Below are 21,081 nucleotides of genomic sequence, written 5' to 3'. Positions count from 1 at the left end.
AAGTAGGCCCAAGGACATGGACATATATATCCATGCATAGGTAGCAAATATTTTATAATTTGTTAGCAGGGGAAGATAAAGAAAAAGATTTCTATTTTAGAAAATTGAAAAGTCCTATGTTTCCAAGCCAATTTCTACAGATGTTTCAGAGAACAAAAAGGAAATGTGCTAAAAGCTAATTTTACCTTTTTTATGCCTCTTATTTCATGACGACTTCTTTTCAGTATCCAAAACCTAATATGAAAAAAAAAATCACACAATCATTTTTATGCATCAATGTCTAATTCAGGTACATCATAATGCTCTTAGAACTGTCTAGTGAGTCCAACACTATTTATCCTAGTAATCACTTAATGTTCACAATGAGGCCTGAAAGACAACTTTTATATCTATCTTTTTTTCATATATATTTCATAGTAACAACAAAATATTTGGTATGACTTTTAATTCCAGGGTAAGCCTTCATTTTTACAACCTAAAAATATCCAGAAATAAGTACATTTGACTTTCTAATATTTGTATTACTCAAGAGAACTTTCTGCGACAAGATGGTATGGCTCGGTTCTAGGAGAATCTTTTATTTTCCCCTATATTTCAATTTAATTTTGAAGACACTAATTCCAATTAACACATAGCAAATGAAAGAATATAAATGACTTATTTTTCAGTTATCTTTCCTCATTGAAAAAGGTTTTTTTGTTTGTTTAAAGATTTTATTTATTTATTTGACAGAGACAGATCACAGGTAGGCAGAGAGGCAGGTAGAGAGAGAGGGGGTGGGGAAGCAGGCTTCCTGCTGAGCAGAGAGCCCAATGAGGGACTCAATCCCAGGAACCTGAGATCATGACCTGAGCCGAAGGCAGAGGCTTAACCCACTGAGACACCCAGGTGCCCTGAAAGAGTATTTCAAGAAAAAGAAATTTTTAACGATTTTATGTATATGAGTGAGAGATAGAGAGAGACAGAGAGAGCGAGCATGAGAGGTGGGCAAAGAAAGAAGTGGCAGGCTCCCACACTGAGCACAGAGCCCAACAATTCCAGGACTGTGGGATCACGGCAAGCTGAAGGCAGATGCCAAACCGACTGAGCCACCCAGGCGCCTGGTAAAGAAAACTTTTGAAATAACTACTTGAGTATGTGTAACTCTAGAAATATTTACCATCCAGTGATTCTTTGCTTTCTTTCTAAGATTGTAACAGGAGTACTAGTTCTCCTATTTATTTTGTTTTCCTTTGGTTAGCTTGGCTACCAAGGTTGCTAACTACATTGAAGGTTTTAAGAACATTCAATTTATACTTTTTGCTTGTATTAGTATAAACTGGAATGTTCTCACCAGCAGTAAGTATAAATTTTCCTTTAAGCTACAAAAAATATATATATATGAATATTAATTTTCTATATGGAATTAAATTCTAAGACTGTCAGTCCTAATACATCCCATATGGTAACCTTAAAGAAGAGTGTATTTTCAAAATTCTTAGTTCAAAGTTAGTCTTTAGTTCAAACATTCTCTTTAAAAAAGAAAAACAAAAATTAAAATTGTACTTACTTTGGCCAACAATTCTTGTGTTTCAGGAGTCAGTGGAGAATGTGAAAACTTGCAATATTCACCCTGATAACACTTTGTTCCTGTATGGTAAAACTTGCAAGGATATTCATGTAATCCAAATGTTAAGGAAGAGAACATGTTTAATCCAATTAAAATATTTTGTTATTAATTTACTGACTTTATTTGCCCTCTATAAAGGTCTTTCCTAATAGTAGAAACACTAAAATCTCTATTTAAAATATGAGACAGTAGAATACTAACTGAATTACATGAAACATCTAATTTTAGAATAACTATATAAATTCAGTTTAATGGCTATCAAAGGATGCTTTTCCTTCATATCCATTTTCACAATAAACTACCAGCATATTTCACTGATTTAAGAAAAGGCTGTGTATTTCAAATACTTTAAAGCATTCTTTTGGGGTGGGGAAATTAAAGTCAATAACAGGGGCGCCTGGGTGGCTCAGTGGGTTAAGCCGCTGCCTTCGGCTCAGGTCATGATCTCAGGGTCCTGGGATCGAGTCCCACATCGGGCTCTCTGCTCAGCGGGGAGCCTGCTTCCCTCTCTCTCTCTCTGCCTGCCTCTCTGACTACTTGTGATTTCTCTCTGTCAAATAAATAAATAAAATCTTTAAAAAAAAAATAAAATAAAGTCAATAACAATGATAGGTCTCACAAATCTGAATCCTTCAGATATAAGGCTTGTTTAAAATAGGATCAATTCAACAACTTCAATATTATTTTCTAGGAAAAAACGCTCAAGTTAGAATTGAGATTCCTTCTATTGAATGACTGACGGAAAACAACTTTTGTGGTGCCCAAGGGTGCTATTACCCTAAAAGGTTTATGTTCCATGTTTTCACAACATGTCTGTACCATTTGCACTGAGAGTTAGGGTTATTTTCCAAACTAAGAGACAATTAACCTCTATTTGGTATAGAATATGTAGAAAATAAGTACTCCCAAATTATGTAATTCCTCCTCCTCCTTTTTTTGAAGTAGTTTAGATGAGGGCACCTAGCAGGCTCAGTCATAGAGCATGCAACCCTTGATTGCAGAGTTGTAAATTTGAGTACCACATTGGTTGCAGAGACTACTTAAAAATAAAATCATTAAAGAACAACAACAACAACAAGGTAACTTACATGAATATAAATACAATTAGTTAATGTCACAGCAGAAATTCTGACAGTCTTTCTGGGGGCTGAATAGGTCTCATGAACCTACTGTTATCCTATACCCAGGTGAATGATCTTGATTTGAGAGAATTGCTAAAGAATCCATCTTTTTTTTCTTTGGGGAAAAAAAAACAACCTACACAATTAACCACCCTGATACTGAGTTGGGCTTGGATAACATAATTTTACCATAGCTAAAACATGGGTTTCATTGAAAATTACATATATTTAAAATGTTCATGTAAATATTTAGAAAAAGTAGTTATTATATTTTGTGATAAAGGATATTATGCAAATATAGGCAGTTTTCACCTCTGGTACAATATCCTTGTACATAAAATTTACACATTTCCTTTTTCTTCTCTATCTCGGCATCATGATCAAATTTACACTGGTCTCCCTGAGCCAAAACAGAACAAGGAAAAGCCATTAACATTCTCAAAGTTAAGTCATTCAATTATTACTAAGCTTAAGATAAGCAAATGATTCCAGAAAGTCTCAGAAACACTAAAGTATAAAACTGTTTTTTTTACTACAGTCTAATTCGTAAAGAGCTATCTTATAACCATACCACACATACCTGCTTAAAATCTTAAGACCTAAACATTTTTAACCCAAAGCATTTTTTAAAAAGTATCTTTCTAAAACATAGAGGAATATTTCAATAAAGTATTCTAGTTGAATCTTCCAGAAGGAAACAGTTATAAAAATGTACAGGTATGCTTTTAAACTATCCAATGGAAATGGGAGTTGGCTTTAGCACATTTTTGTTATACTTCACATTTTAGTATATTTTTGCTTACATAGTTTTTTATACCTTAATACATTTTCTTTCAAGAAAATATTTACAAATTTGTTTCCCCTTCCGTTCCACTGTATGTTGGTTGATGAATCCCTGACTCATTCTCACACGTGGCTGCTTCTCCTTAGGTTTATCATCCTTTGAAAACAAAAACAAACAACTAAATGTGAGAAATAGAAATTTAAATATTTTATTCCATTGCACAAAATCATTTTAACCACCTTTAAAACATTACAAAGTGACTCTTCTAAATTGGCCTTTATTTGAAAGATTTGAAGTTTTACACATCAGTTGAAAAATAAATATTCTGCCAATTATAACAGCATTCCAGCACTGAATATTAGTGTGTGTGCAATTCAAATATTTTATTATACTCTGCCCTTATTTTTTTTAAAGATTTTATTTATTTATTTGACAGACAGAAAGAGAGAGCGAGATCACAAGAAGGCAGAGAGGCAGGCAGAGAGAAAGGGGGAAGCAGGCTCCCTCCTGAGCACAGACCCCGATGTGGGGCTCAATCCCAGGACCCTGAGACCATGCCCTGAGCCGAAGGCAAAGGCTTAACCCACTGAGCCACCCAGATGCCCCGCCCTCATTTTTAAAAATCAGATTAAAAAAAGGGCGCCTGGGTGGCTCAGTTGGTAAAGGGACTGCCTTCAGCTCAGGTCATGATCCTGGAGTCCCAGAATCGAGTCCTCCACTGGGCTCCCTGCTCAGCAGGGAGTCTGCTTCTCCCCCTAACCCTCTCTCTTTTCTCTCTCTCATTCTCTCAAATAAATAAATAAAATCTTTTTAAAAAATCAGATAAAAAAATTTAACGAAGTCTAGGAATAAGGCTCTTAACAATGGAGACAAAACTGGAAACTGTAAGGTGAACCAAAAGCAGCGTGCTCTTTAATTCCAATGAGATGATCTCTGAGTGAGAGGAGGGAATAATAACCAGCTCAAGTTAACAAACATTACTAAAAATAAAACCTCAAAGATGGCAAAAGAGATATAAAAACAAAAGGTGACTTTTATATAAAAAAAGGGGAATTTCATAATACATTCTAGCTTTTCAGAAATATAAACTATTTTTAGTGTGTTAACTTGTGTGTAGCTTATAGCTCTTGCAATACCAAATTTCTGAATGGTTTTACGAATTTAGTATGTGCAAAGAAGGAACCCAACTACATTTATGTGATCTGCTTTGTAATAAAGTCAAATTTCCACTTAACACCATCAAAATTGTGTCTAATAAAGATAGGTCAGTGTAAATCCTTGGTTTTATCTGACTATGTTATTAAATTCTAACCATGCTTATAATTCATTCCTCATGTAGGAAAGCTGTCTGCTGAATGATCATTTGAGTCAATGTAAACCAAAAGAATCACAGGGAATACTGATGGGGTCAGGAAATAAAGTTCCAGCTGTGGCCTGGCCCTGTGTGACTCTGAGCAGTTACCTGAACTCCTAGGACTTCAGATTCCTCATTTGTAAAATATGGAAGCAAGGCAAGATTTTTACATAAATATGTTTTTCTATTATATTTGATCTAATATTTTATCACCCCTAACTCTTGTCTTCTGGACCAAGCCTAAGAAAAAAGGTTAGTTTAGGAGCTCTCAGAAAAGCAGAGTCCTTATTGTCCTATCCTGAAAACATCCGCAGACCAAGATAGAGGAAGTTCTTTTTTTTTTTTTTTAATTTTTTATTTCTTTTCAGCGTAACAGTATTCATTGTTTTTGCACCACACCCAGTGCTCCATGCAATCCGTGCCCTCCCTAATACCCACCACCTGGTTCCCCCAACCTCCCACCCCCGGCCCCTTCAAGACCCTCAGGTTGTTTTTCAGAGTCCATAGTCTCTCATGATTCACCTCCCCTTCTAATTTCCCTCAACTCCCTTCTCTCCATCTCCCCTTGTCCTCGATGTTATTTGTTATGCTCCACAAATAAGTGAAACCGTATGATAATTGACTCTCTCTGCTTGACTTATTTCACTCAGCATAATCTCTTCCAGTCCCTTCCATGTTGCTACAAAAGCTGGGTATTCATCCTTTCCGATGGAGGCATAATACTCCATAGTGTATATGGACCACATAAGGAAGAGGAAGTTCTAAAGAACAAAATCAAAATACCAGGAGGGTTGGGGTGTTTTATAAGGTCAACGCTCAGAAATACTCCTTTTTCATGTCCACAGGGACCGCAACAGTAGAAACTCTATAAGACTCTGTGACTTTTGAAGTGCTCCCTTGGGCTCTTTATCCTCTCCCTGCTTCCCCTGTTTTTCCAGTCATTGACAGTACAACAGTCCAAAATCAAGGGAATCATATGCACGTACTGAAGTAAACAGGGACAACACCAAGGCTTAACCCAGGGTGAGCGAGAGGGAAGGCAGCTGTGACAGTGACAGCGAAGAACATGGGAGAGCCCACTGACGGTGAGGAGATTTTTCACCATCAGAGAACCCTTGTTCTGTGGCTCGTCATGGTGGTGTAAGATTAAAAATTCTGCAGCAAGTAAGTGTCCTCCTGCACGCCTGCACTCTTGTACTGACCTGTTCCTGTGAGCTTCTGTTCCGCAAGGAAGCGTTGGATCCTTTCTGGCCCGCGCCAGCCCGTTTTCGCTTCATTTTCTTCTGTTTACCATTCTTCTGGGCAGCTTTTGGGTTTTTATTTTTTTGTTTAACAGCTGAAAACAAGAAAATTAATCTTATGTGTTTAAATCTTAGACACTAAGTGTTAAAAGTTTAATTTTAATTTATGAGAACATGAAGGCACAACAGCAGGTTACTCTAAGGTACACTCTATAGGGGCGCCTGGGTGGCTTAGTTGCTTAAGCGTCTGACTCTTGCTTGCCATAAGCCAGATCCTTTTGAAGGGTTCAGAGTGTTATGGAGCTAACTAGGAATTGCCATAGCACTCTAGCAGCAAAAGCTTCAAATGTTTAAAATTACCTTATATACTACTGTCAGGGTTTTCACTGAAAACCTTCTACATACAATGTTCTCATATATGCAGAGGCCACGGATTTAGCCCAGCTGGCTCAGTCAGTAGAGCGTGCAACTCTCGATCCAGGGATTGTGAGTTTAAGCCCCACACTGAGTGCACAGATTACGTTAGAAAATAAAATAAGAGAATCCAAAAAAAAAAAAAAAAAAAAAGGCAGTAAAACGGAGATTAATGTCTTCCGTAGCTGTCATTTGTCCTCATACCTACGACTAAATTTCATTTTAGTCATCTAAAAGAATATATTTTATTTTAGTAATCTAAAAGAATATATAGTCTGACACACCACAGTATCAGACATTAAGTCAATTCCTCTCTAAACTGAGAGCAATATAAACAGGCACATCTTGTCCTTCATATATGCAGAGGCCACGGATTTAGCCTTCTCCCTTTCAAAGCAGTCATGGGCTTTGATAACCCTCCTGTAAACTCTGCATTTGTACACTGAACGGCCAGGCTTGGGGGGTGGAGTGGGCATCTCAGGCCGTGCAAGCTCATATCTGGCGTAAATACCTAAGGAAAGCATGATCTTACTTTGAAATAAAATGCAGAAGAAACTCTCCCCCTCCCCAAACCCCAGTCCACTTACGGACAACTGTGACTGACTGTCTATATAAACTTCAAATGACAAAATAGTTTCACCCTTACCTTTCTGGGTATCCTTCACTCCCTCTTTCTTCATTGATTCTTCAGGAAATGGTAAGGATTGAGCAGCATTTGCCATTTCTTTAGCTTGTATATACTGCTGAAGTTCTTTAGCAAAATTATCTTCTGATTCCTGACTGCAGGTTTCATTATCACTATACACATCATAGTCCTTACTTCTTGATTTTCTATATTGCAAATTCTTTGGAGATGTTGTGGAGTTCCCAAAGTGCCTAAACTAAGTAAAAATCAAATTTCCAATTTTAAAAAGCTGGCATGATTCAAAACAATTTGGTTATAAAGAAGAAATAAAGACTGGCCATGAACTGATCATTGCTGAGGTTGGGTGATGATATATAGGGGTTCGTATACTATTCTTTCCACTCTTACATTTTTAAAATGTTCGAGAACTAAAAACAAAACAAAAACCAACAGAACATATCCATCCTTGAAAAAAATTTGATGGAAGATTCTGAATTCAGTAATGCTTTACCGAATTAAAAGAGTAAACCCCCAAATCTTAATTATTTAATATAATATATTTGACTGAACTACAGTATTATACTTCATGTTTTATTTCTCCCTCTGTATCAACTATGCTTTCAAATGGTTTAATTCAATAACTCGACACTTCATAAAAGAGTAAGTAAACTCTAATGGCCCAACTGAAAATCCACTATACTAAAATACATCACTGATAGCAAAGCCCATTATTTTTCCTGTAACTCACAGCATTGGTGGCTCACACGGATGACAAGGAACAAAGAACTGCCCAGTTCTCTGTAATCAAGTTAACTTTACTTTCAGAAAGAGTTTTCTAACTCTTTTGGTGCAGCAACCCCAAGGCAACAGAAGCGAGCACAGGTGCCCACAGGAACAGGAAGCTGGGTATGGCGGCTGACCCTGAGTCTGCCTGAGATGATCACAGCAGACAAAGTATTTTGTGTACAAGAACGTCCAAACACTGGTATACAGGTCTACACCTGGTGTCACAAGTGTATCAAGTTGTATAATTACAGTTAGTATGTATGACACATCTTATTAAAAGGCTTATAAAGAAACGTCCAAGTGCTACAAGGCTCCTATTTTGATGTCAGGAAGAGATAACATGTCTACCATTAAACTGGCCAATGATCCTGCTCCAGACTGTACTCTGGGGTCTGGACTCTTATCTACTTCCACTTAACTGATGAAGGCAGTAGACTCAAAACAAACAAAAAACAAACCAGAAGAATCACTATTATAAAATATACCAGGTGGTCCAATTTTATGGCTTACTTTTGATGTTAACTTCAAAGCTAGGAGTTGTACACCAGAGGACTGATCATAGACCTATGAAAAGAATTTGCTCCCTGTCTGAGATAAATGGAGATAGTTTCCTAACCTGACAAGGGCCCCAATGTATACTACCTCATCTTCATTATATCAGACAAGACTTTTAACCAATCCAAAAATACCAGGCCACCAAGTTCCCTGTCTAATTAAGTTTTCAAGAAAGAGCACTGTTTTTTTGTTTTGTTTTGTTTTTAAGATTTTAATTATTTATTTGACAGAGAGAGAGAGAGAGAGAGAGCGAGCGCTCAAGTAGGCAGAGAGGCAGGCAGAGGGAAAGGGGGAAGCAGACTCCCCACTGAGCAAAGAGCCCGATGTGGGGCTTAATCCCAGGATCCTGAGACTATGACCTGAGCTCAAGGCAGAAGCTTAACCCACTGAGCCACCCAGGCACCCCAAAAGGGCACCTTTTAAAACCAATACCATAGAACAAACTTGTAAACATAACATCTGGCCAGGGGTCTGCAGATGTCAGCCTGGCCTCCTGTTTTTGTTAATCAAAGTTTTGCTGGAATACAGTCACACCCACTCATTCACGTCCCTGTTATCTATACCTGTTTAGTCGTGACAGAGTCAATACAGCTCACAAAGTCAACAAGATGCACTGGTCTTTTATGAAAGATACCTGGTCCTTTATGAAAAAGTTGGCTAATTCCTGTGATGATTATTATGTTTACCCTGTTTCTGGCCTTTGATTTTATTTAGTGGGCACAGGGAGAATCACTCAATTATGCAACAGCTCCCACAAAGTTTGGCTTAGGAAAATACAGAGATGAAATTCTATTCAGTACATCTGAATCACAATATCACAATGATCCAAATGAGTAGGTGCTCCCTTACACACAAAATACGTACCAAAGCAGACACCCCTTTGAGAGGTGATAACGTGTCTGATTTGTATAAATGAAGAGATGAGATGACATGGCAACATAAACAAAACCAGGACAATCATCAACTATGTTGTTTTATTATACAGTAGACATGAGTATTACAAATTGATATTATTCTTTTCAGAGGGCAATGAAGACACAAAATACAAATGACTGCTTTAATACTTTTCTTCATGCAGCTAGCCCTAAACTCATTACTTTGATATTTGTTGTTCTCTATAAAATTTAGAAAACATATAAATTTACTAAACTTTTTTCCCTTTAATGAAGGAGACTAAATAAAGTTCTTTTTTAAGGAAAAGATTTCTAATTCAGGAGAATTTATTGAATAGTATGGCCTCCTGAGACTCCACAGAAATAAAAGTACAGAAATATAAAAATAGTTCCATAATATTAGTGGGGGTGGGAGAGCACATGAAGTACATTAATCAGTAATTAAGAAAAGTCTAACAAATTCTTGGCAAGTTTTTGAAAAACAAAAAGCAAGTTATAATTGGGATGTTGGACTTCAGTTGGAGTGTGAGAAATGGCCTACAAACTAGGATGGATGAAGATGCTACAATAAAAATAGACAAAGCTATTATAACAAATTCTTTCCCATCCCTCACCAGAATACATTCAAAGAGAAATTTATCCCAGGCAAAAAAGAAAATAAAGAAATTGAATAAAATGTCTGATAAAGCCAGATCTTCTTGTGTGGGTACTAAGACCCCACCGTGAAGTCCTCCACATTCCGGCACTTGGGAGCAACCCCTACCAGAAATATACTCTATCCCCTCAATGTACAACAGAAGTTCTACCCTGCTTTGAAGAAGAAATTCCTCACATGGGTCTCTGGGCAAAATTCAATGAACAATGAATGAGGGTAAAACCCACACATTATTTACATCAACCTCTAAGTTGACATTTAGCATTCTGCTGTCCTGAACATAGGGAACAAACGGTAGTATCAACAGTATCTGCCACTGTCACTAGTACTTTCATATATCACATGACAGTTGTTGCAAATCTCAAAATATCTTTTATGTTCACCACTATGTCAATGTTACAATTAGACCTACTGCTGGAACTTCTAATTACTTAGTATTAATGAAGAACATATTATTCTTTCTACTTTTTTTTTGATAACTGTATTTCAATAAATTAAATTTTCTTTGTAATCCAATGTATTTCATTTTATTCAGTAAAAAAAACATGATTTTCAGAAGGGATCCATGGGCTTCACTAGGCTACCAAAAGGAGTACAGAGCACAATGAAGGTTAAGAACTATTATACTGGGGAAAAAAAAAAGAACTACTATGCTGGAGGAAACTTACCTATCCTATCCACACAGCCCACCCATGTACTGAATGCCCAATCAGGCTTCCCATCTGGAGGAAAAGCCTATAGACACAGACCCACTAACACATAAGCAAAGGCCATCCATCAACTCTTCCAGCCTTTCTTAAATCAAGGGACAATGAGGGAACACAAAAACACATCACAAAACTTTAGAGCAGGTGTCATTAAACTATGATCCCAAGGCCAAATCCATCTTACCACCTGTTTCTATAATGGTCAGCAAGCTAAGAATGGTCCTCAGATTTTTTTAAATGGTTGGAGGAAAAAACACAAAGAGAATAACATTTCATGACAATGAAAGTTATACAAAATTCAAATTTCAGCATCCATAAAGAAAATTTAATGGAACACAGCCATACTCATTCATTTACATACTGTACTAGCTGCTTTCACATTACGAAAGCAGAGTGGAGTAGCTGCAAAACAGACCATAAAGACATTCAAGACATTATATATGAAAAAGATGCCAGAAATCTCTAACATTAAAACAAAGAACAAGAAAGAACTCTTGAATAGTTAAATTATGAGAAACCCACAATTAGAAAATGATGCTTAAAAAAAGATGTAATTTATAATAACCTCATCAAACACCTAGCAATAAGCCTAACAAAAAGTATAGAAGATGTAAAATATCTACAAAGAAAATTACGAAACACTGTTGAGAGAAAGATTAGACAATTCAATATTCTAAAGATGTCAATTCTCTTCCGAATGATCTGTAGATTAAATGTATTCCCAATGAAGATCTGACCAGGATTTTCCAAGGAACTTGACAAACTGATTATAAAATTCATATAGAAATGCAAAAGGCCGGGGCGCCTGGGTGGCTCAGTGGGTTAAAGCCTCTGCCTTCGGCTCAGGTCATGATCCCAGGATCATGGGATCGAGCCCCACATTGGGCTCTCTGCTCTGCGGAGAGCCTGCTTCCTCCTCTCTCTGCCTGCCTCTCTGTCTGCTTGTGATCTCTCTCTCTGTCAAATAAATAAATAAAATCTTTAAAAAAAAAAAAATGCTAAAGGCCTCTCTTCCCCAACTGGCCTGAGGTGACCTCTGAAAATGGTTCGCTCTTTGTTTGACCTAGAAAACCCCAAAAAATCATGCAAATCAAGAGGTTCATATCTTTCTGTTCACTTTAAGAACGCACATGAAACTGCCCAGGCCATCCAGAGCATGCATATCTGAAAAGTCACCAACTATCTAAAAGATATCACTTTGCATAAGCAGTGTGTAGCATTCCATCACTACAGTGGTGGAGTTGGGAGGTGTACTCAGGCCGAACAGCGGGGCTGGACACAAGGTCGACAGCCCAAGAAGAGTGCTGAATTTTTACTGCTTAAAAACTCAGAGAGTTGGGGCGCATGGATGGCTCCGTGGGTTAAAGCCTCTGCCTTCAGCTCAGGTCATGATCCCAAAGTCCTGGGATTGAGCCCCGCATTGGGCTCTCTGCTCAGCAGGGAACCTGCTTCCTCCTCTCTGCCTGCTTCTCTGCCTACCTGTGATCTCTGTCTGTCAAATAAATAAGTAAAATCTTAAAAAAAAAAAATGCAGAGAGTAATGCTGAACTTAAGGGTTTATATATCGATTCCCTCTCTGGTCATTGAGTACAGCCAGGTGAGCAAAGCCCCCAAGACGCGGTGGCGTAGAGGGCTCACAGTCGGATTAACCTGTATAATGAGCTCTCCCTGCCTCATCGAGATGATCCTTACTGAAAAAGAGCACATTGTTCCTAAACCAGAAGAGAAGTTTGCACAGAAGAAAAAGATATTCCAGAAGAGACTAAAGAAACAAAAACTTATGGCCAGGGAGAAAATTCTGCATGGAATAAATGCAAATAAAAATAAAAAGAGGGGGGAAAAAAAAAAGAAATACAAAGGGTTAAAAAAATACCCAAGACATTTAAGGAAGAAAAACAAGGGGAGAGGATTTGGTTGCCTGACATCCAAACTTATTATAAAGCTGTAATAATTAACATGGTGAGGTCTTGGGGGAGAGCTAAACAGATAAACCAGCAGAAGCAAATGGAGTCCCTGGGGTACCTGGGTGGTTCAGTGGGTTAAAGCCTCTGCCTTCAGCTCAGGTCATGATTCCAGGGTCCTGGGATCAAGCCCCACATGGTGCTCTCTGCTCAAATTGTGCTCTCTGCTTGGCAGGGAGCCTGCTTCCCCCTCTCTGTCTGCCTACCTCTCTGCCCACTTGTGATCTCTGTCTAATTAATTAATTAATTAATTAATTAAAAAAAAAAAAAAAAGCAAACTGATTCCAGAAACAAACCCATCAAACGTGAGCACTTGATTTTACAATGGTGACACTGCAGACCAGTGTGGGGAAAGACAATTCTTTCCCCCAGTGAATGGTGCTGGAACAACTGGATATGATAACATGAAAAAAATGGAATAAAATAAAACAAAATTTGTCACCCCTACTTCACAGTTACAAATGGAAAAATCAATCACAGATGGCTGCAAACTTAAATGTGAAAAGCAAAACAATAAATCTTTTGGAAGACATCATAGTAAAAGATTTTTATTACCTTGGGATATTTGAATAAAACACTAACCATAAAGAACATTAATAAATTTGCAGGGACGCCTGGGTGGCTCAGTTGGTTAAGCAGCTGCCTTCGGCTCAGGTCATGATCCCAGCGTCCTGGGATCGAGTCCCACATCGGGCTCCTTGCTCAGCAGGGAGCCTGCTTCTCCCTCTACCTCTGCCTGCCATTCTGTCTGCCTGTGCTCGCTCTCTCCCCCTCTCTCTCTGATAAATAAATAAAATCTTTAATAAATAAATAAATAAATAAATAAATTTGAATATAAGAACATTATGAACTTTTAATGAAAAAATATACCATTGTGTAAAGCCACAAAATGAGCAGATATTTGCAACACATAACCCACAATAAAAGGAAAAAAACCCCTTATGATCCAAAATAAAGAACTACAAATCGAGGAAAGAAAAAACACAGACAAACCAATAATTATAAGACAAAAACATCTGAACAGGCACTTAAAAAAGGGAAATCCAAATGGACCAGCATATGAAAAGATGCTTCATCCCAACAGTAATCAAGAAAATGCAAACTTAGTTACAATGAGCTACTTCATCAGATGGTGAAAAATACGATGGATGACAATACCAAGTGAGGAGCAGCAGAAATATAGTCCCTCATACACCAACTCTGGGAATAAAATTGGTAGAACCACTTTGGATTGGAGGACAGTTTGGCATTAAGGTAAAGGTAAAGATGCTTATACTCTAAGACCCAGCAGTTTTACACTTCGGTAACTATAGAGTGCATGGGCAACAGGATACAAGCGAAAGAACGCAGCAGCACTACCCATAACCTCCAAAAATGGAAATCAGACCAGATGTCGACCAACACCGAAATCTAGTATATTCAATAATGGAATACTATCCAGCTTAGAAAATAAACATACAAGTATACATCTATGAATCTTATAATGTTGGGAAAAAGTCAACAGAAAGAACACATACAATACTATTCTATTTCTATAAAGTGTAAAAATTGGCAAGGAAGAACTGTATTTTTAAGGCTGACAGGATTTGTAGTAAAACTAAAACTGTAAAGAAGGGCAAGGAAGTGATTAGCATGCAAGTTAGGATTCTAGTTACTTCTAGGAGGAAACAAAGGAATAATAACTGAGAAAGAAGGCATTAGAGGCTTTGCGGGCAATGCTCTTTCTTGAATTAGTGAAGTCTCTCCCTGGGTGTTCTCTTTTTAGTCAGCTGTGATACGGCACATTGATGTTTTACAACTTGTGAGTAAAGAGCCTGGGCCAAAGCAAGCCTACTTAGGAATAATGCAGGTGTCCACCTAGTCACAGAACTGTTTATTGGAATCTATTTTAAGTAACCGTAGCGTGTTCCGCCTACCTATCTCCTATATTCGGATATACATGGATTAGGGACCTTTAACTGGGCATGAAGGACTGGGGTCTATGAGACTAAAACAGTATAAAAAAAAATACGCATGGGTGGCTTAGTCGGTTGAGTATCAGGCTCTTGTTTTCGGCTTGGGTCATGATCTCGGGGTCGTGAGATCAAGCTCCGAGTAGGGCTCTGTGCTGAACGTAGAGCCTGTTTGAGTTTTCTCTCTCTGCCCCTTTCCCCACTCATATGCTCTCTCACACATGTATGTGCTCTTTCTCACAAATAAATAAATCTTTAAAAAAAAATGGAGGAAAATCCAGGCCACAGATTTTCAGGGTTGAGACCCTGGCTCTGATCCACAACAGCCATACATGCCCCAAAGGGTGAAAGAAGTGATATACTTGGGTAGCTGAGAGGCTTGCTGAGGAGATGAGGATGCCATATCTCCTGTACTTTCTGTCCTGTACACTTTTATGAAGCTAAGTGTAAGAGGATCACATTAAAGCCTATTTGTGTCTTTTGAGTCTCACTGCCAATTCAAACCCATCATTTTGTGGTGTGTTAAAATCCACAATAAAAGGGGCGCCTGGGTGGCTCACTTGGTTAAGTGGCTGCCTCTGGCTCAGATCACGATCCCAGAGTCCTGGGATCGAGTTCCGCATCGGGGCTCCTTGCTCAGGAGGAAGTCTGCTTCTCCCTCTGCCTGCTGCTCCCCCACACTTGTGCGCGCGCTCTCTCTCTCTGACAAATAAATAAAATCTTAAAAAAATTTTTTTTTCACAATTAAAAAAAAGTTCAAAGAGAGGCAAGAGAGGAGCAGATATTGGCTGTTATGGGTTGACTGTGTCCTCCCCAAATTCTCCTGATGAACTCATAACAGTCATTACCTTACTATGTGGCCTTATCTGGAAATAGGGCCATTACATGTGTAGTTGGTTAAGATGAGGTCATTAGGGTAAGCTGTAATCCATTATGACCGGTGTCCTTATAAAAAAGGTATATTTAGACACAGACATATGAACATAGAGAGAACACAATTCAAATATGAAGGTAAAGATCAAGGTGATGCTTCTGGAAGCCATGCCAAGGAACACCAAAGATTGCCAGCAAACCACCAGAAACTCCCGGAGGAGCATGAAACAGATTCTCCCTCACAGCCCTCAGAAGAAGCCAACTCTGCCAACACTTTGATCTTAGGCTTCCAGTCTCCAGAAACGCAAGACAACTTCTGTTGTATAAGTCACCAATTTGCAGTCCTTTGTTAGAGCAGTCCTAACAAAGTAACATAAGCTTTAAGCTATAAATCAGTAAGGTTAGTTAAGTTATTACCAAATCAAAATCCTTAAAAATTACAACCTAATTTGCAAAGAGACGTTATTGAAACCATTTACAACCCATTTCAGAAACAGGGGAAATCAAAATAAAAGCAATACACTGAAACAGTTCATGTTAAATGACTGAATGATAAATTTTCTGAAGTGTTATCAGGTTTCCTTGATATAAGCCAACTAGGTCTCCAATACTGACTAAACTGGGACAAACAGGACCCCTAACAAATTTCTCACACCTACTCCTCTCCATTTTTTTCAATATGCTAACTTAATCTTACTTTTTTGGGTATTTGCTCACATTCCAGTTTTACTTCCCATTTTATCTTCTCTTCTTGTGTTTTTCTTTTCTCTTCTTGTGTTTCCTCAACTTCTGCATCATCTATTCCATCATCGATTCTGCAGCAAAAATATCAAATAAACATAAGAAGTTTTTTCAATCTGAAAATGGTTCATACCATAGCATTAAAATGAATGGCTTTGGCTTATCTTTTACTTGCCCTCAAAGAAATTCCAAACTCAAATTCTACTCTAAATACTCCAAGGAATAATATACAAATTTAGGATGAGCAGTACATGTCAACATGTGCTTCTAAGTAAATCAGAAAGCTGAAATTTTAGATTACATAACCTTCATGGTCTAGTAACAGGAGCTACATAAACCACCATTCATTCATCACTGCATTCATTCAACAGATACTGAGTATCCACCATATACCAGGCTGTAGGCCTTAAATCCTGGGATACAACAATGAAAAAGACCTGGTCCCTGCCTTCTGAGAACTTTCTATGTGCTTGGGAGAAAAAAAATAAAGCGATTTTAATATAGTATGTTAAGCATAGGTACATACATGAGGAACACTAAACTGGTCAAGGATCTTCTAACCTTTAAATATATGTAAGAAAAAGGAAAAAAGAAAGCCTCCTACCCTGCCAAAAAAAAAATATATATATATATATATATGTGTGTGTGTGTGTGTGTGCACGTGTGTATATATGTATATGTGTATATATATACATGCATGAGTGGGGGGAATGGCAGAGGGAGAGGGAGAAGCAGAGTCCCTGCTGAGCAGGGAGCCTGACATCAGACTCTGGACACGGGACTCAGGACCCGGGACTCATCCTGGGATCATGACCTGAGTCAAAGGCAGACGCTCAACCAACTGAGCCACCCGGGTGCCCCTCTCCTGTTATTTTAAATAGCAAATCGTCCTTCTAATGATACTGACCCCAAGCCTTGTAGTAATGTCTACTCCTTCCATATCCCCATCCAATCTGTGAAAAGTCCAGTTTACCTTCAAAATATATCCTTATTTGGGTGCCTGGGTGGCTCAGTGGGTTAAGCCGCTGCCTTCGGCTCAGGTCATGATCTCAGGGTCCTGGGATCGAGTCCCACATCGGGCTCTCTGCTCAGCAGGGAGTCTGCTTCCTCCTCTCTCTCTCTGCCTGCCTCTCTGCCTACTTGTGATCTCTTGTCAAATAAATAAATAAAATCTTTAAAAAATATATATATATATATATCCTTATTTGACCACTTCTTATTACTAATACTATGATCCAAACTACTCTTGCCCTGTTACATTCTACTCTCAACACAACCACAATGACCCTGCTAAAATGTCACTCTTGTTGCAAACCTTCTAACAGCCTTTCATCTCATTCAGGGTAAAAGCGGAAGTCCTGACGGCACCTACAAGTCCCTACATGATCTGCCTCCCTGACCATATCCCCCAGTACCTCTTAAGTCCTACTTCTCTTCAAGTCCTGCTCCTTGAACTCCACTCCAGCTGTCACTCTGGCCACTTTGTTCCCATCACCCAATCACACCCACACTCACTCCACCTCAAGACCTTTATATGGACCTTTATATTCTCTCTGCTAGAAACCAACCTGCCTCACTCCCCTACTCAAGTATTACTTACCAGTGATATTACAAAGGCTTTAACTACCTTCTTTAAAATACCTACATTCAGGATACCACCCAGGTATCCTGAATGTAGGTATAAGTGCCAATGGCAGTGGGCTAAGCCTCTGCCTTGGGCTCAGGTCATGATCTCAGGGTCCTGGGATCAAGCTCCGCACTGGGCTCTCTGCTCAGCAGAGAGTCTGCTTCCCCCTCTCTCTGCCTGCTGCTCTGCCTACTTGTGAAGTCTTTCTCTGTCAAAGAAATAAAATCTTTTAAAAAATAAAATATCTACATTCTCCCTGCCATCCCATCCTCTCTTCCTTCCCTGCTACCCAGCTTTCATTTTCTCCATGGTATTTATTATCACCCAAAATACTATCTATTTATGCATTGTCTGAGGGAGGGGGGTATAAAATCTCATGAATATGGAGATTTTTATCTCTTTTGTTTATTTATTGCTATAGCCCCAGGGCCTAGGATAATGGCAGGTGCTCAAGAAATAAGTAATCCCCGGGGCGCCTGGGTGGCTCAGTGGGTTAAAGCCTCTGCCTTCGGCTCAGGTCATGATCCCAGGGTCCTGGGTTTGAGCCCCACGACGGGCTCTCTGCTCAGCAGGGAGCCTGCTTCCTCTTCTCCCTCTGCCTGCTTCTCTGCCTACTTGTGATCTCTGTCTGTCAAATAAATAAATAAAATCTTTAAAAAAAAAAAATAAGTAATCCCCTCATAAAATTACTAAGAAAAAACTCAAAACCATAAAAGATTGATTCCTGTAACCTTATTTAAAACAAACAAAAAAATCCTTTATGCAATGAAAATAATGCCATAAACACAGTCAAAAGGCAAATAACAAATACGAAGTAAAATATCTGCTGATAAGAGTTCCTAAAATTTTAAAGAGAAGGACCAATGGAGAGAAAAACAGCAAAAGGATATGAACAAGGAACTGTTCACAGATGCTCTTCATACTTCAATACCATTCCACATCTAACATTTGGGCAAAAATTCAGAAGTGTCTTTTATGTAGTTTAGTACAGTTTTTATGAATAGAATGTTCTGTCCCACCCATTTTCAAATTGATAGATGCTATTGTTTTCTAACATGCGGCTATTGTCTTGTGATGATTCATTCACCTTGCTGAATTCTCCTATGGATTTTAATAGTTTATTAACGTTCCTCTTGTTGTCCTTTGTAGGTGGATCATATCATCTGTAAGTTATTAATGTCTTTCTCTCTTTTTAGTATTTATAGATCTTATTTTATGTTAGTTATCTTGCTTTAGAAACAAAGAAATCAAATCATGGGTAACTTGGTCCTAGCTTTGCCACTTAAATTGTGCGATCTTGGCAAGTTATGTTCCTCTCTGTGCCTCAATTTTCTCATCTGCAAAAACAAGGACAGTACCTTTACTTCAAGGTTAAGATTAAATGACATATTTCACGTAAAGCACTTAGTAAAACTTTTGATGGCAGCCTGAATTAAGGTAACAGTTTCAATTAAGGTATAAGTGAACAAATCTGAGCGATATCAGGAAGTAAAAATCAACCAGATTAAGAGAATAAATGAAATAAAGGAACAAAAGGCTGTGTGTCTCCGTTTCAGCTTAAGGAAACTGGGGAAAACACACAGGTTTAGAAGTTGGTTTTTAGCACTTCAAACAGAAAAAAAATAAATGAATATCTGGGTGTAAATAAATTACACTATACACCTCTCTAAATGAGATTAATAAATTAGCACCATTTGGCTAGTAGAGTCAGTCCCTTTCTCAACCTAAAGGAAACGTTACATCCAAACGATGTTTGCTGCTTTACTGTGGTCTTTAGGGGTCTTCTGATGCAAAATGAACTAAAGGCAAATTATTTACTATTTACCCTCATTGCTTAATAAACTTAGGGTTTCGGGTTTTTCTTGAACAAACAAACAAAGGTGTTTAACATGTGTCAGTGAGAAATGACAAATGATCTGTCCCCTACGAGCTGACGGTCCGGTGGAAGGAAGAGTAATGTGGGAACACATGGAGGTTTCCAACCGAGTCTCCAGGGTCAGGAGCGCAGGGAAAGGGCAGCCTCCTGCGATCGCTCCCTGGACCCCGCTGGTCCCCTGAAGCAGGGTCCCGGCACCTCTGGCCTTGGCGTCTTACGAACCGAGCCCCATTGCCGGCTACCGTTCCCGCGGCTCCAGAGCGACCTCTCCACGTCCGACCCCCGCGCCAGCCAGGCTGACCCCACACGCTCGCCCACGCACTCCCCGCACGACCCAGCGGCGTGGCCCACACGCGGCCCGGGCTGCCTCCGAATGGAACCAAAAGGCGGAATCCGACTGGGGCCCCTGCGATCAAAGCATGAAAAGATGGGGGGAATCACCTTTCATCAAAGTCCGTGGTCGGTTTTTTACCCAGGGCCGGGTTGGGGGGTTTGGAGAAAAGATTCTCAAAATCCATCACCCTCGCGAGGGCCCCGCAGCTAGAGTAACAACCACCGCATGAGGAGGAGGGACCCAGCTCCGGACCCCGGCGGCAGGTCGCCTCGCGCATGCGCCGCCCCGCCCCCGCGCACGTCTGCTCTCTCCTTCCCCGTGGCTCTGCGCAGGCGCCAGGGTAATTGGGGTTTTTGTTGATTGTTTGTGTTTTTTTGGTGTGCATTTTGATGTTAGCTAACATACTAGTTGGAATTTTTAACCTGAATCCTTGGGAGTCAGTCCTTGGGAGTTCTTTCACTTTCATTAGGGGTAAGTGGGCATTCCATGTGGAGAGAATAGTATCAAGGCCGGAAAACAGAGCACGCATTTGGGAAAAGGAAGCGTTGAGTTTTGCTTATTCTAAGGCCTGTGGAAGAGTGGAAGTTGTGGGAATCATGAAAGCCTCAAACGCTAGACATCGAACCCGACGGGCTTCTACTAGTGAACGACTGTTTGATTCCCGGCACGAATCAGGGTCCACTTCCCAGACAAGCGAAGAGAAGTTGTACTTTCTACTGTTGTTTATATTATAGGCAATCCTTTCTTGTACATCAGTCATTACTGAAAATTGAAATGAATTAAGGTATTACCTCATTTGGAGGAAAGTACTATACTACAGAACTCAGATTATTATCATACATACGTTTTCATTTTTTAAAAGTCCAGTATACAGCAAAAGATAACCAGTCTGTGGGGAAAAATTAAAATGGTAGGTAAAAAGCAGCAAATGTAGCAAGAAAAACTGACCTGCAAAGGCATCAGATACTATCCT

At 39.1% G+C, this 21,081-nt stretch overlaps 1 protein-coding gene across 1 annotated transcript; it reads right to left on the bottom strand.

Annotated features, from left to right (window-relative positions):
• Positions 1 to 202: 202 nt before the first annotated feature.
• Positions 203 to 20,373, bottom strand: ZC3H8 (zinc finger CCCH-type containing 8). The gene is made up of 8 exons (XM_032352760.1): positions 20,216 to 20,373; positions 16,228 to 16,345; positions 7,170 to 7,404; positions 6,071 to 6,204; positions 3,548 to 3,670; positions 3,019 to 3,130; positions 1,550 to 1,659; positions 203 to 234 (listed from the first exon to the last, which is right to left on the bottom strand). The coding sequence occupies exons 1-8, from the start codon at positions 20,290 to 20,292 to the stop codon at positions 205 to 207; spliced, it is 939 nt and encodes a 312-aa protein (XP_032208651.1). The 5' UTR covers positions 20,293 to 20,373; the 3' UTR covers positions 203 to 204.
• Between the last annotated feature and the right edge of the window lie 708 nt (positions 20,374 to 21,081).

This window comes from Mustela erminea, chromosome 7, assembly GCF_009829155.1.
Source record: "Mustela erminea isolate mMusErm1 chromosome 7, mMusErm1.Pri, whole genome shotgun sequence".
NCBI lineage: Eukaryota > Metazoa > Chordata > Mammalia > Carnivora > Mustelidae > Mustela > Mustela erminea.
Note: the sequence above shows the minus strand (reverse complement) of the source record. Positions and strands in the feature narration are given on the sequence as shown.

What these genes read in the sequence shown, in the direction of transcription:
- ZC3H8 (XM_032352760.1), bottom strand. Translation starts at nt 20,292, where the DNA reads ATGGATTTTGAGAATCTTTTCTCCAAACCCCCCAACCCGGCCCTGGGT. An exon ending in GTGAGCAAATACCCAAAAAA is followed by an intron (nt 7,405 to 16,227) that starts GTAAGATTAAGT and finishes ATTTTTACTTAG; the next exon opens with TTTAGGCACTTTGGGAACTC. An exon ending in AGTGAAGGATACCCAGAAAG is followed by an intron (nt 6,205 to 7,169) that starts GTAAGGGTGAAA and finishes TCTTGTTTTCAG; the next exon opens with CTGTTAAACAAAAAAATAAA.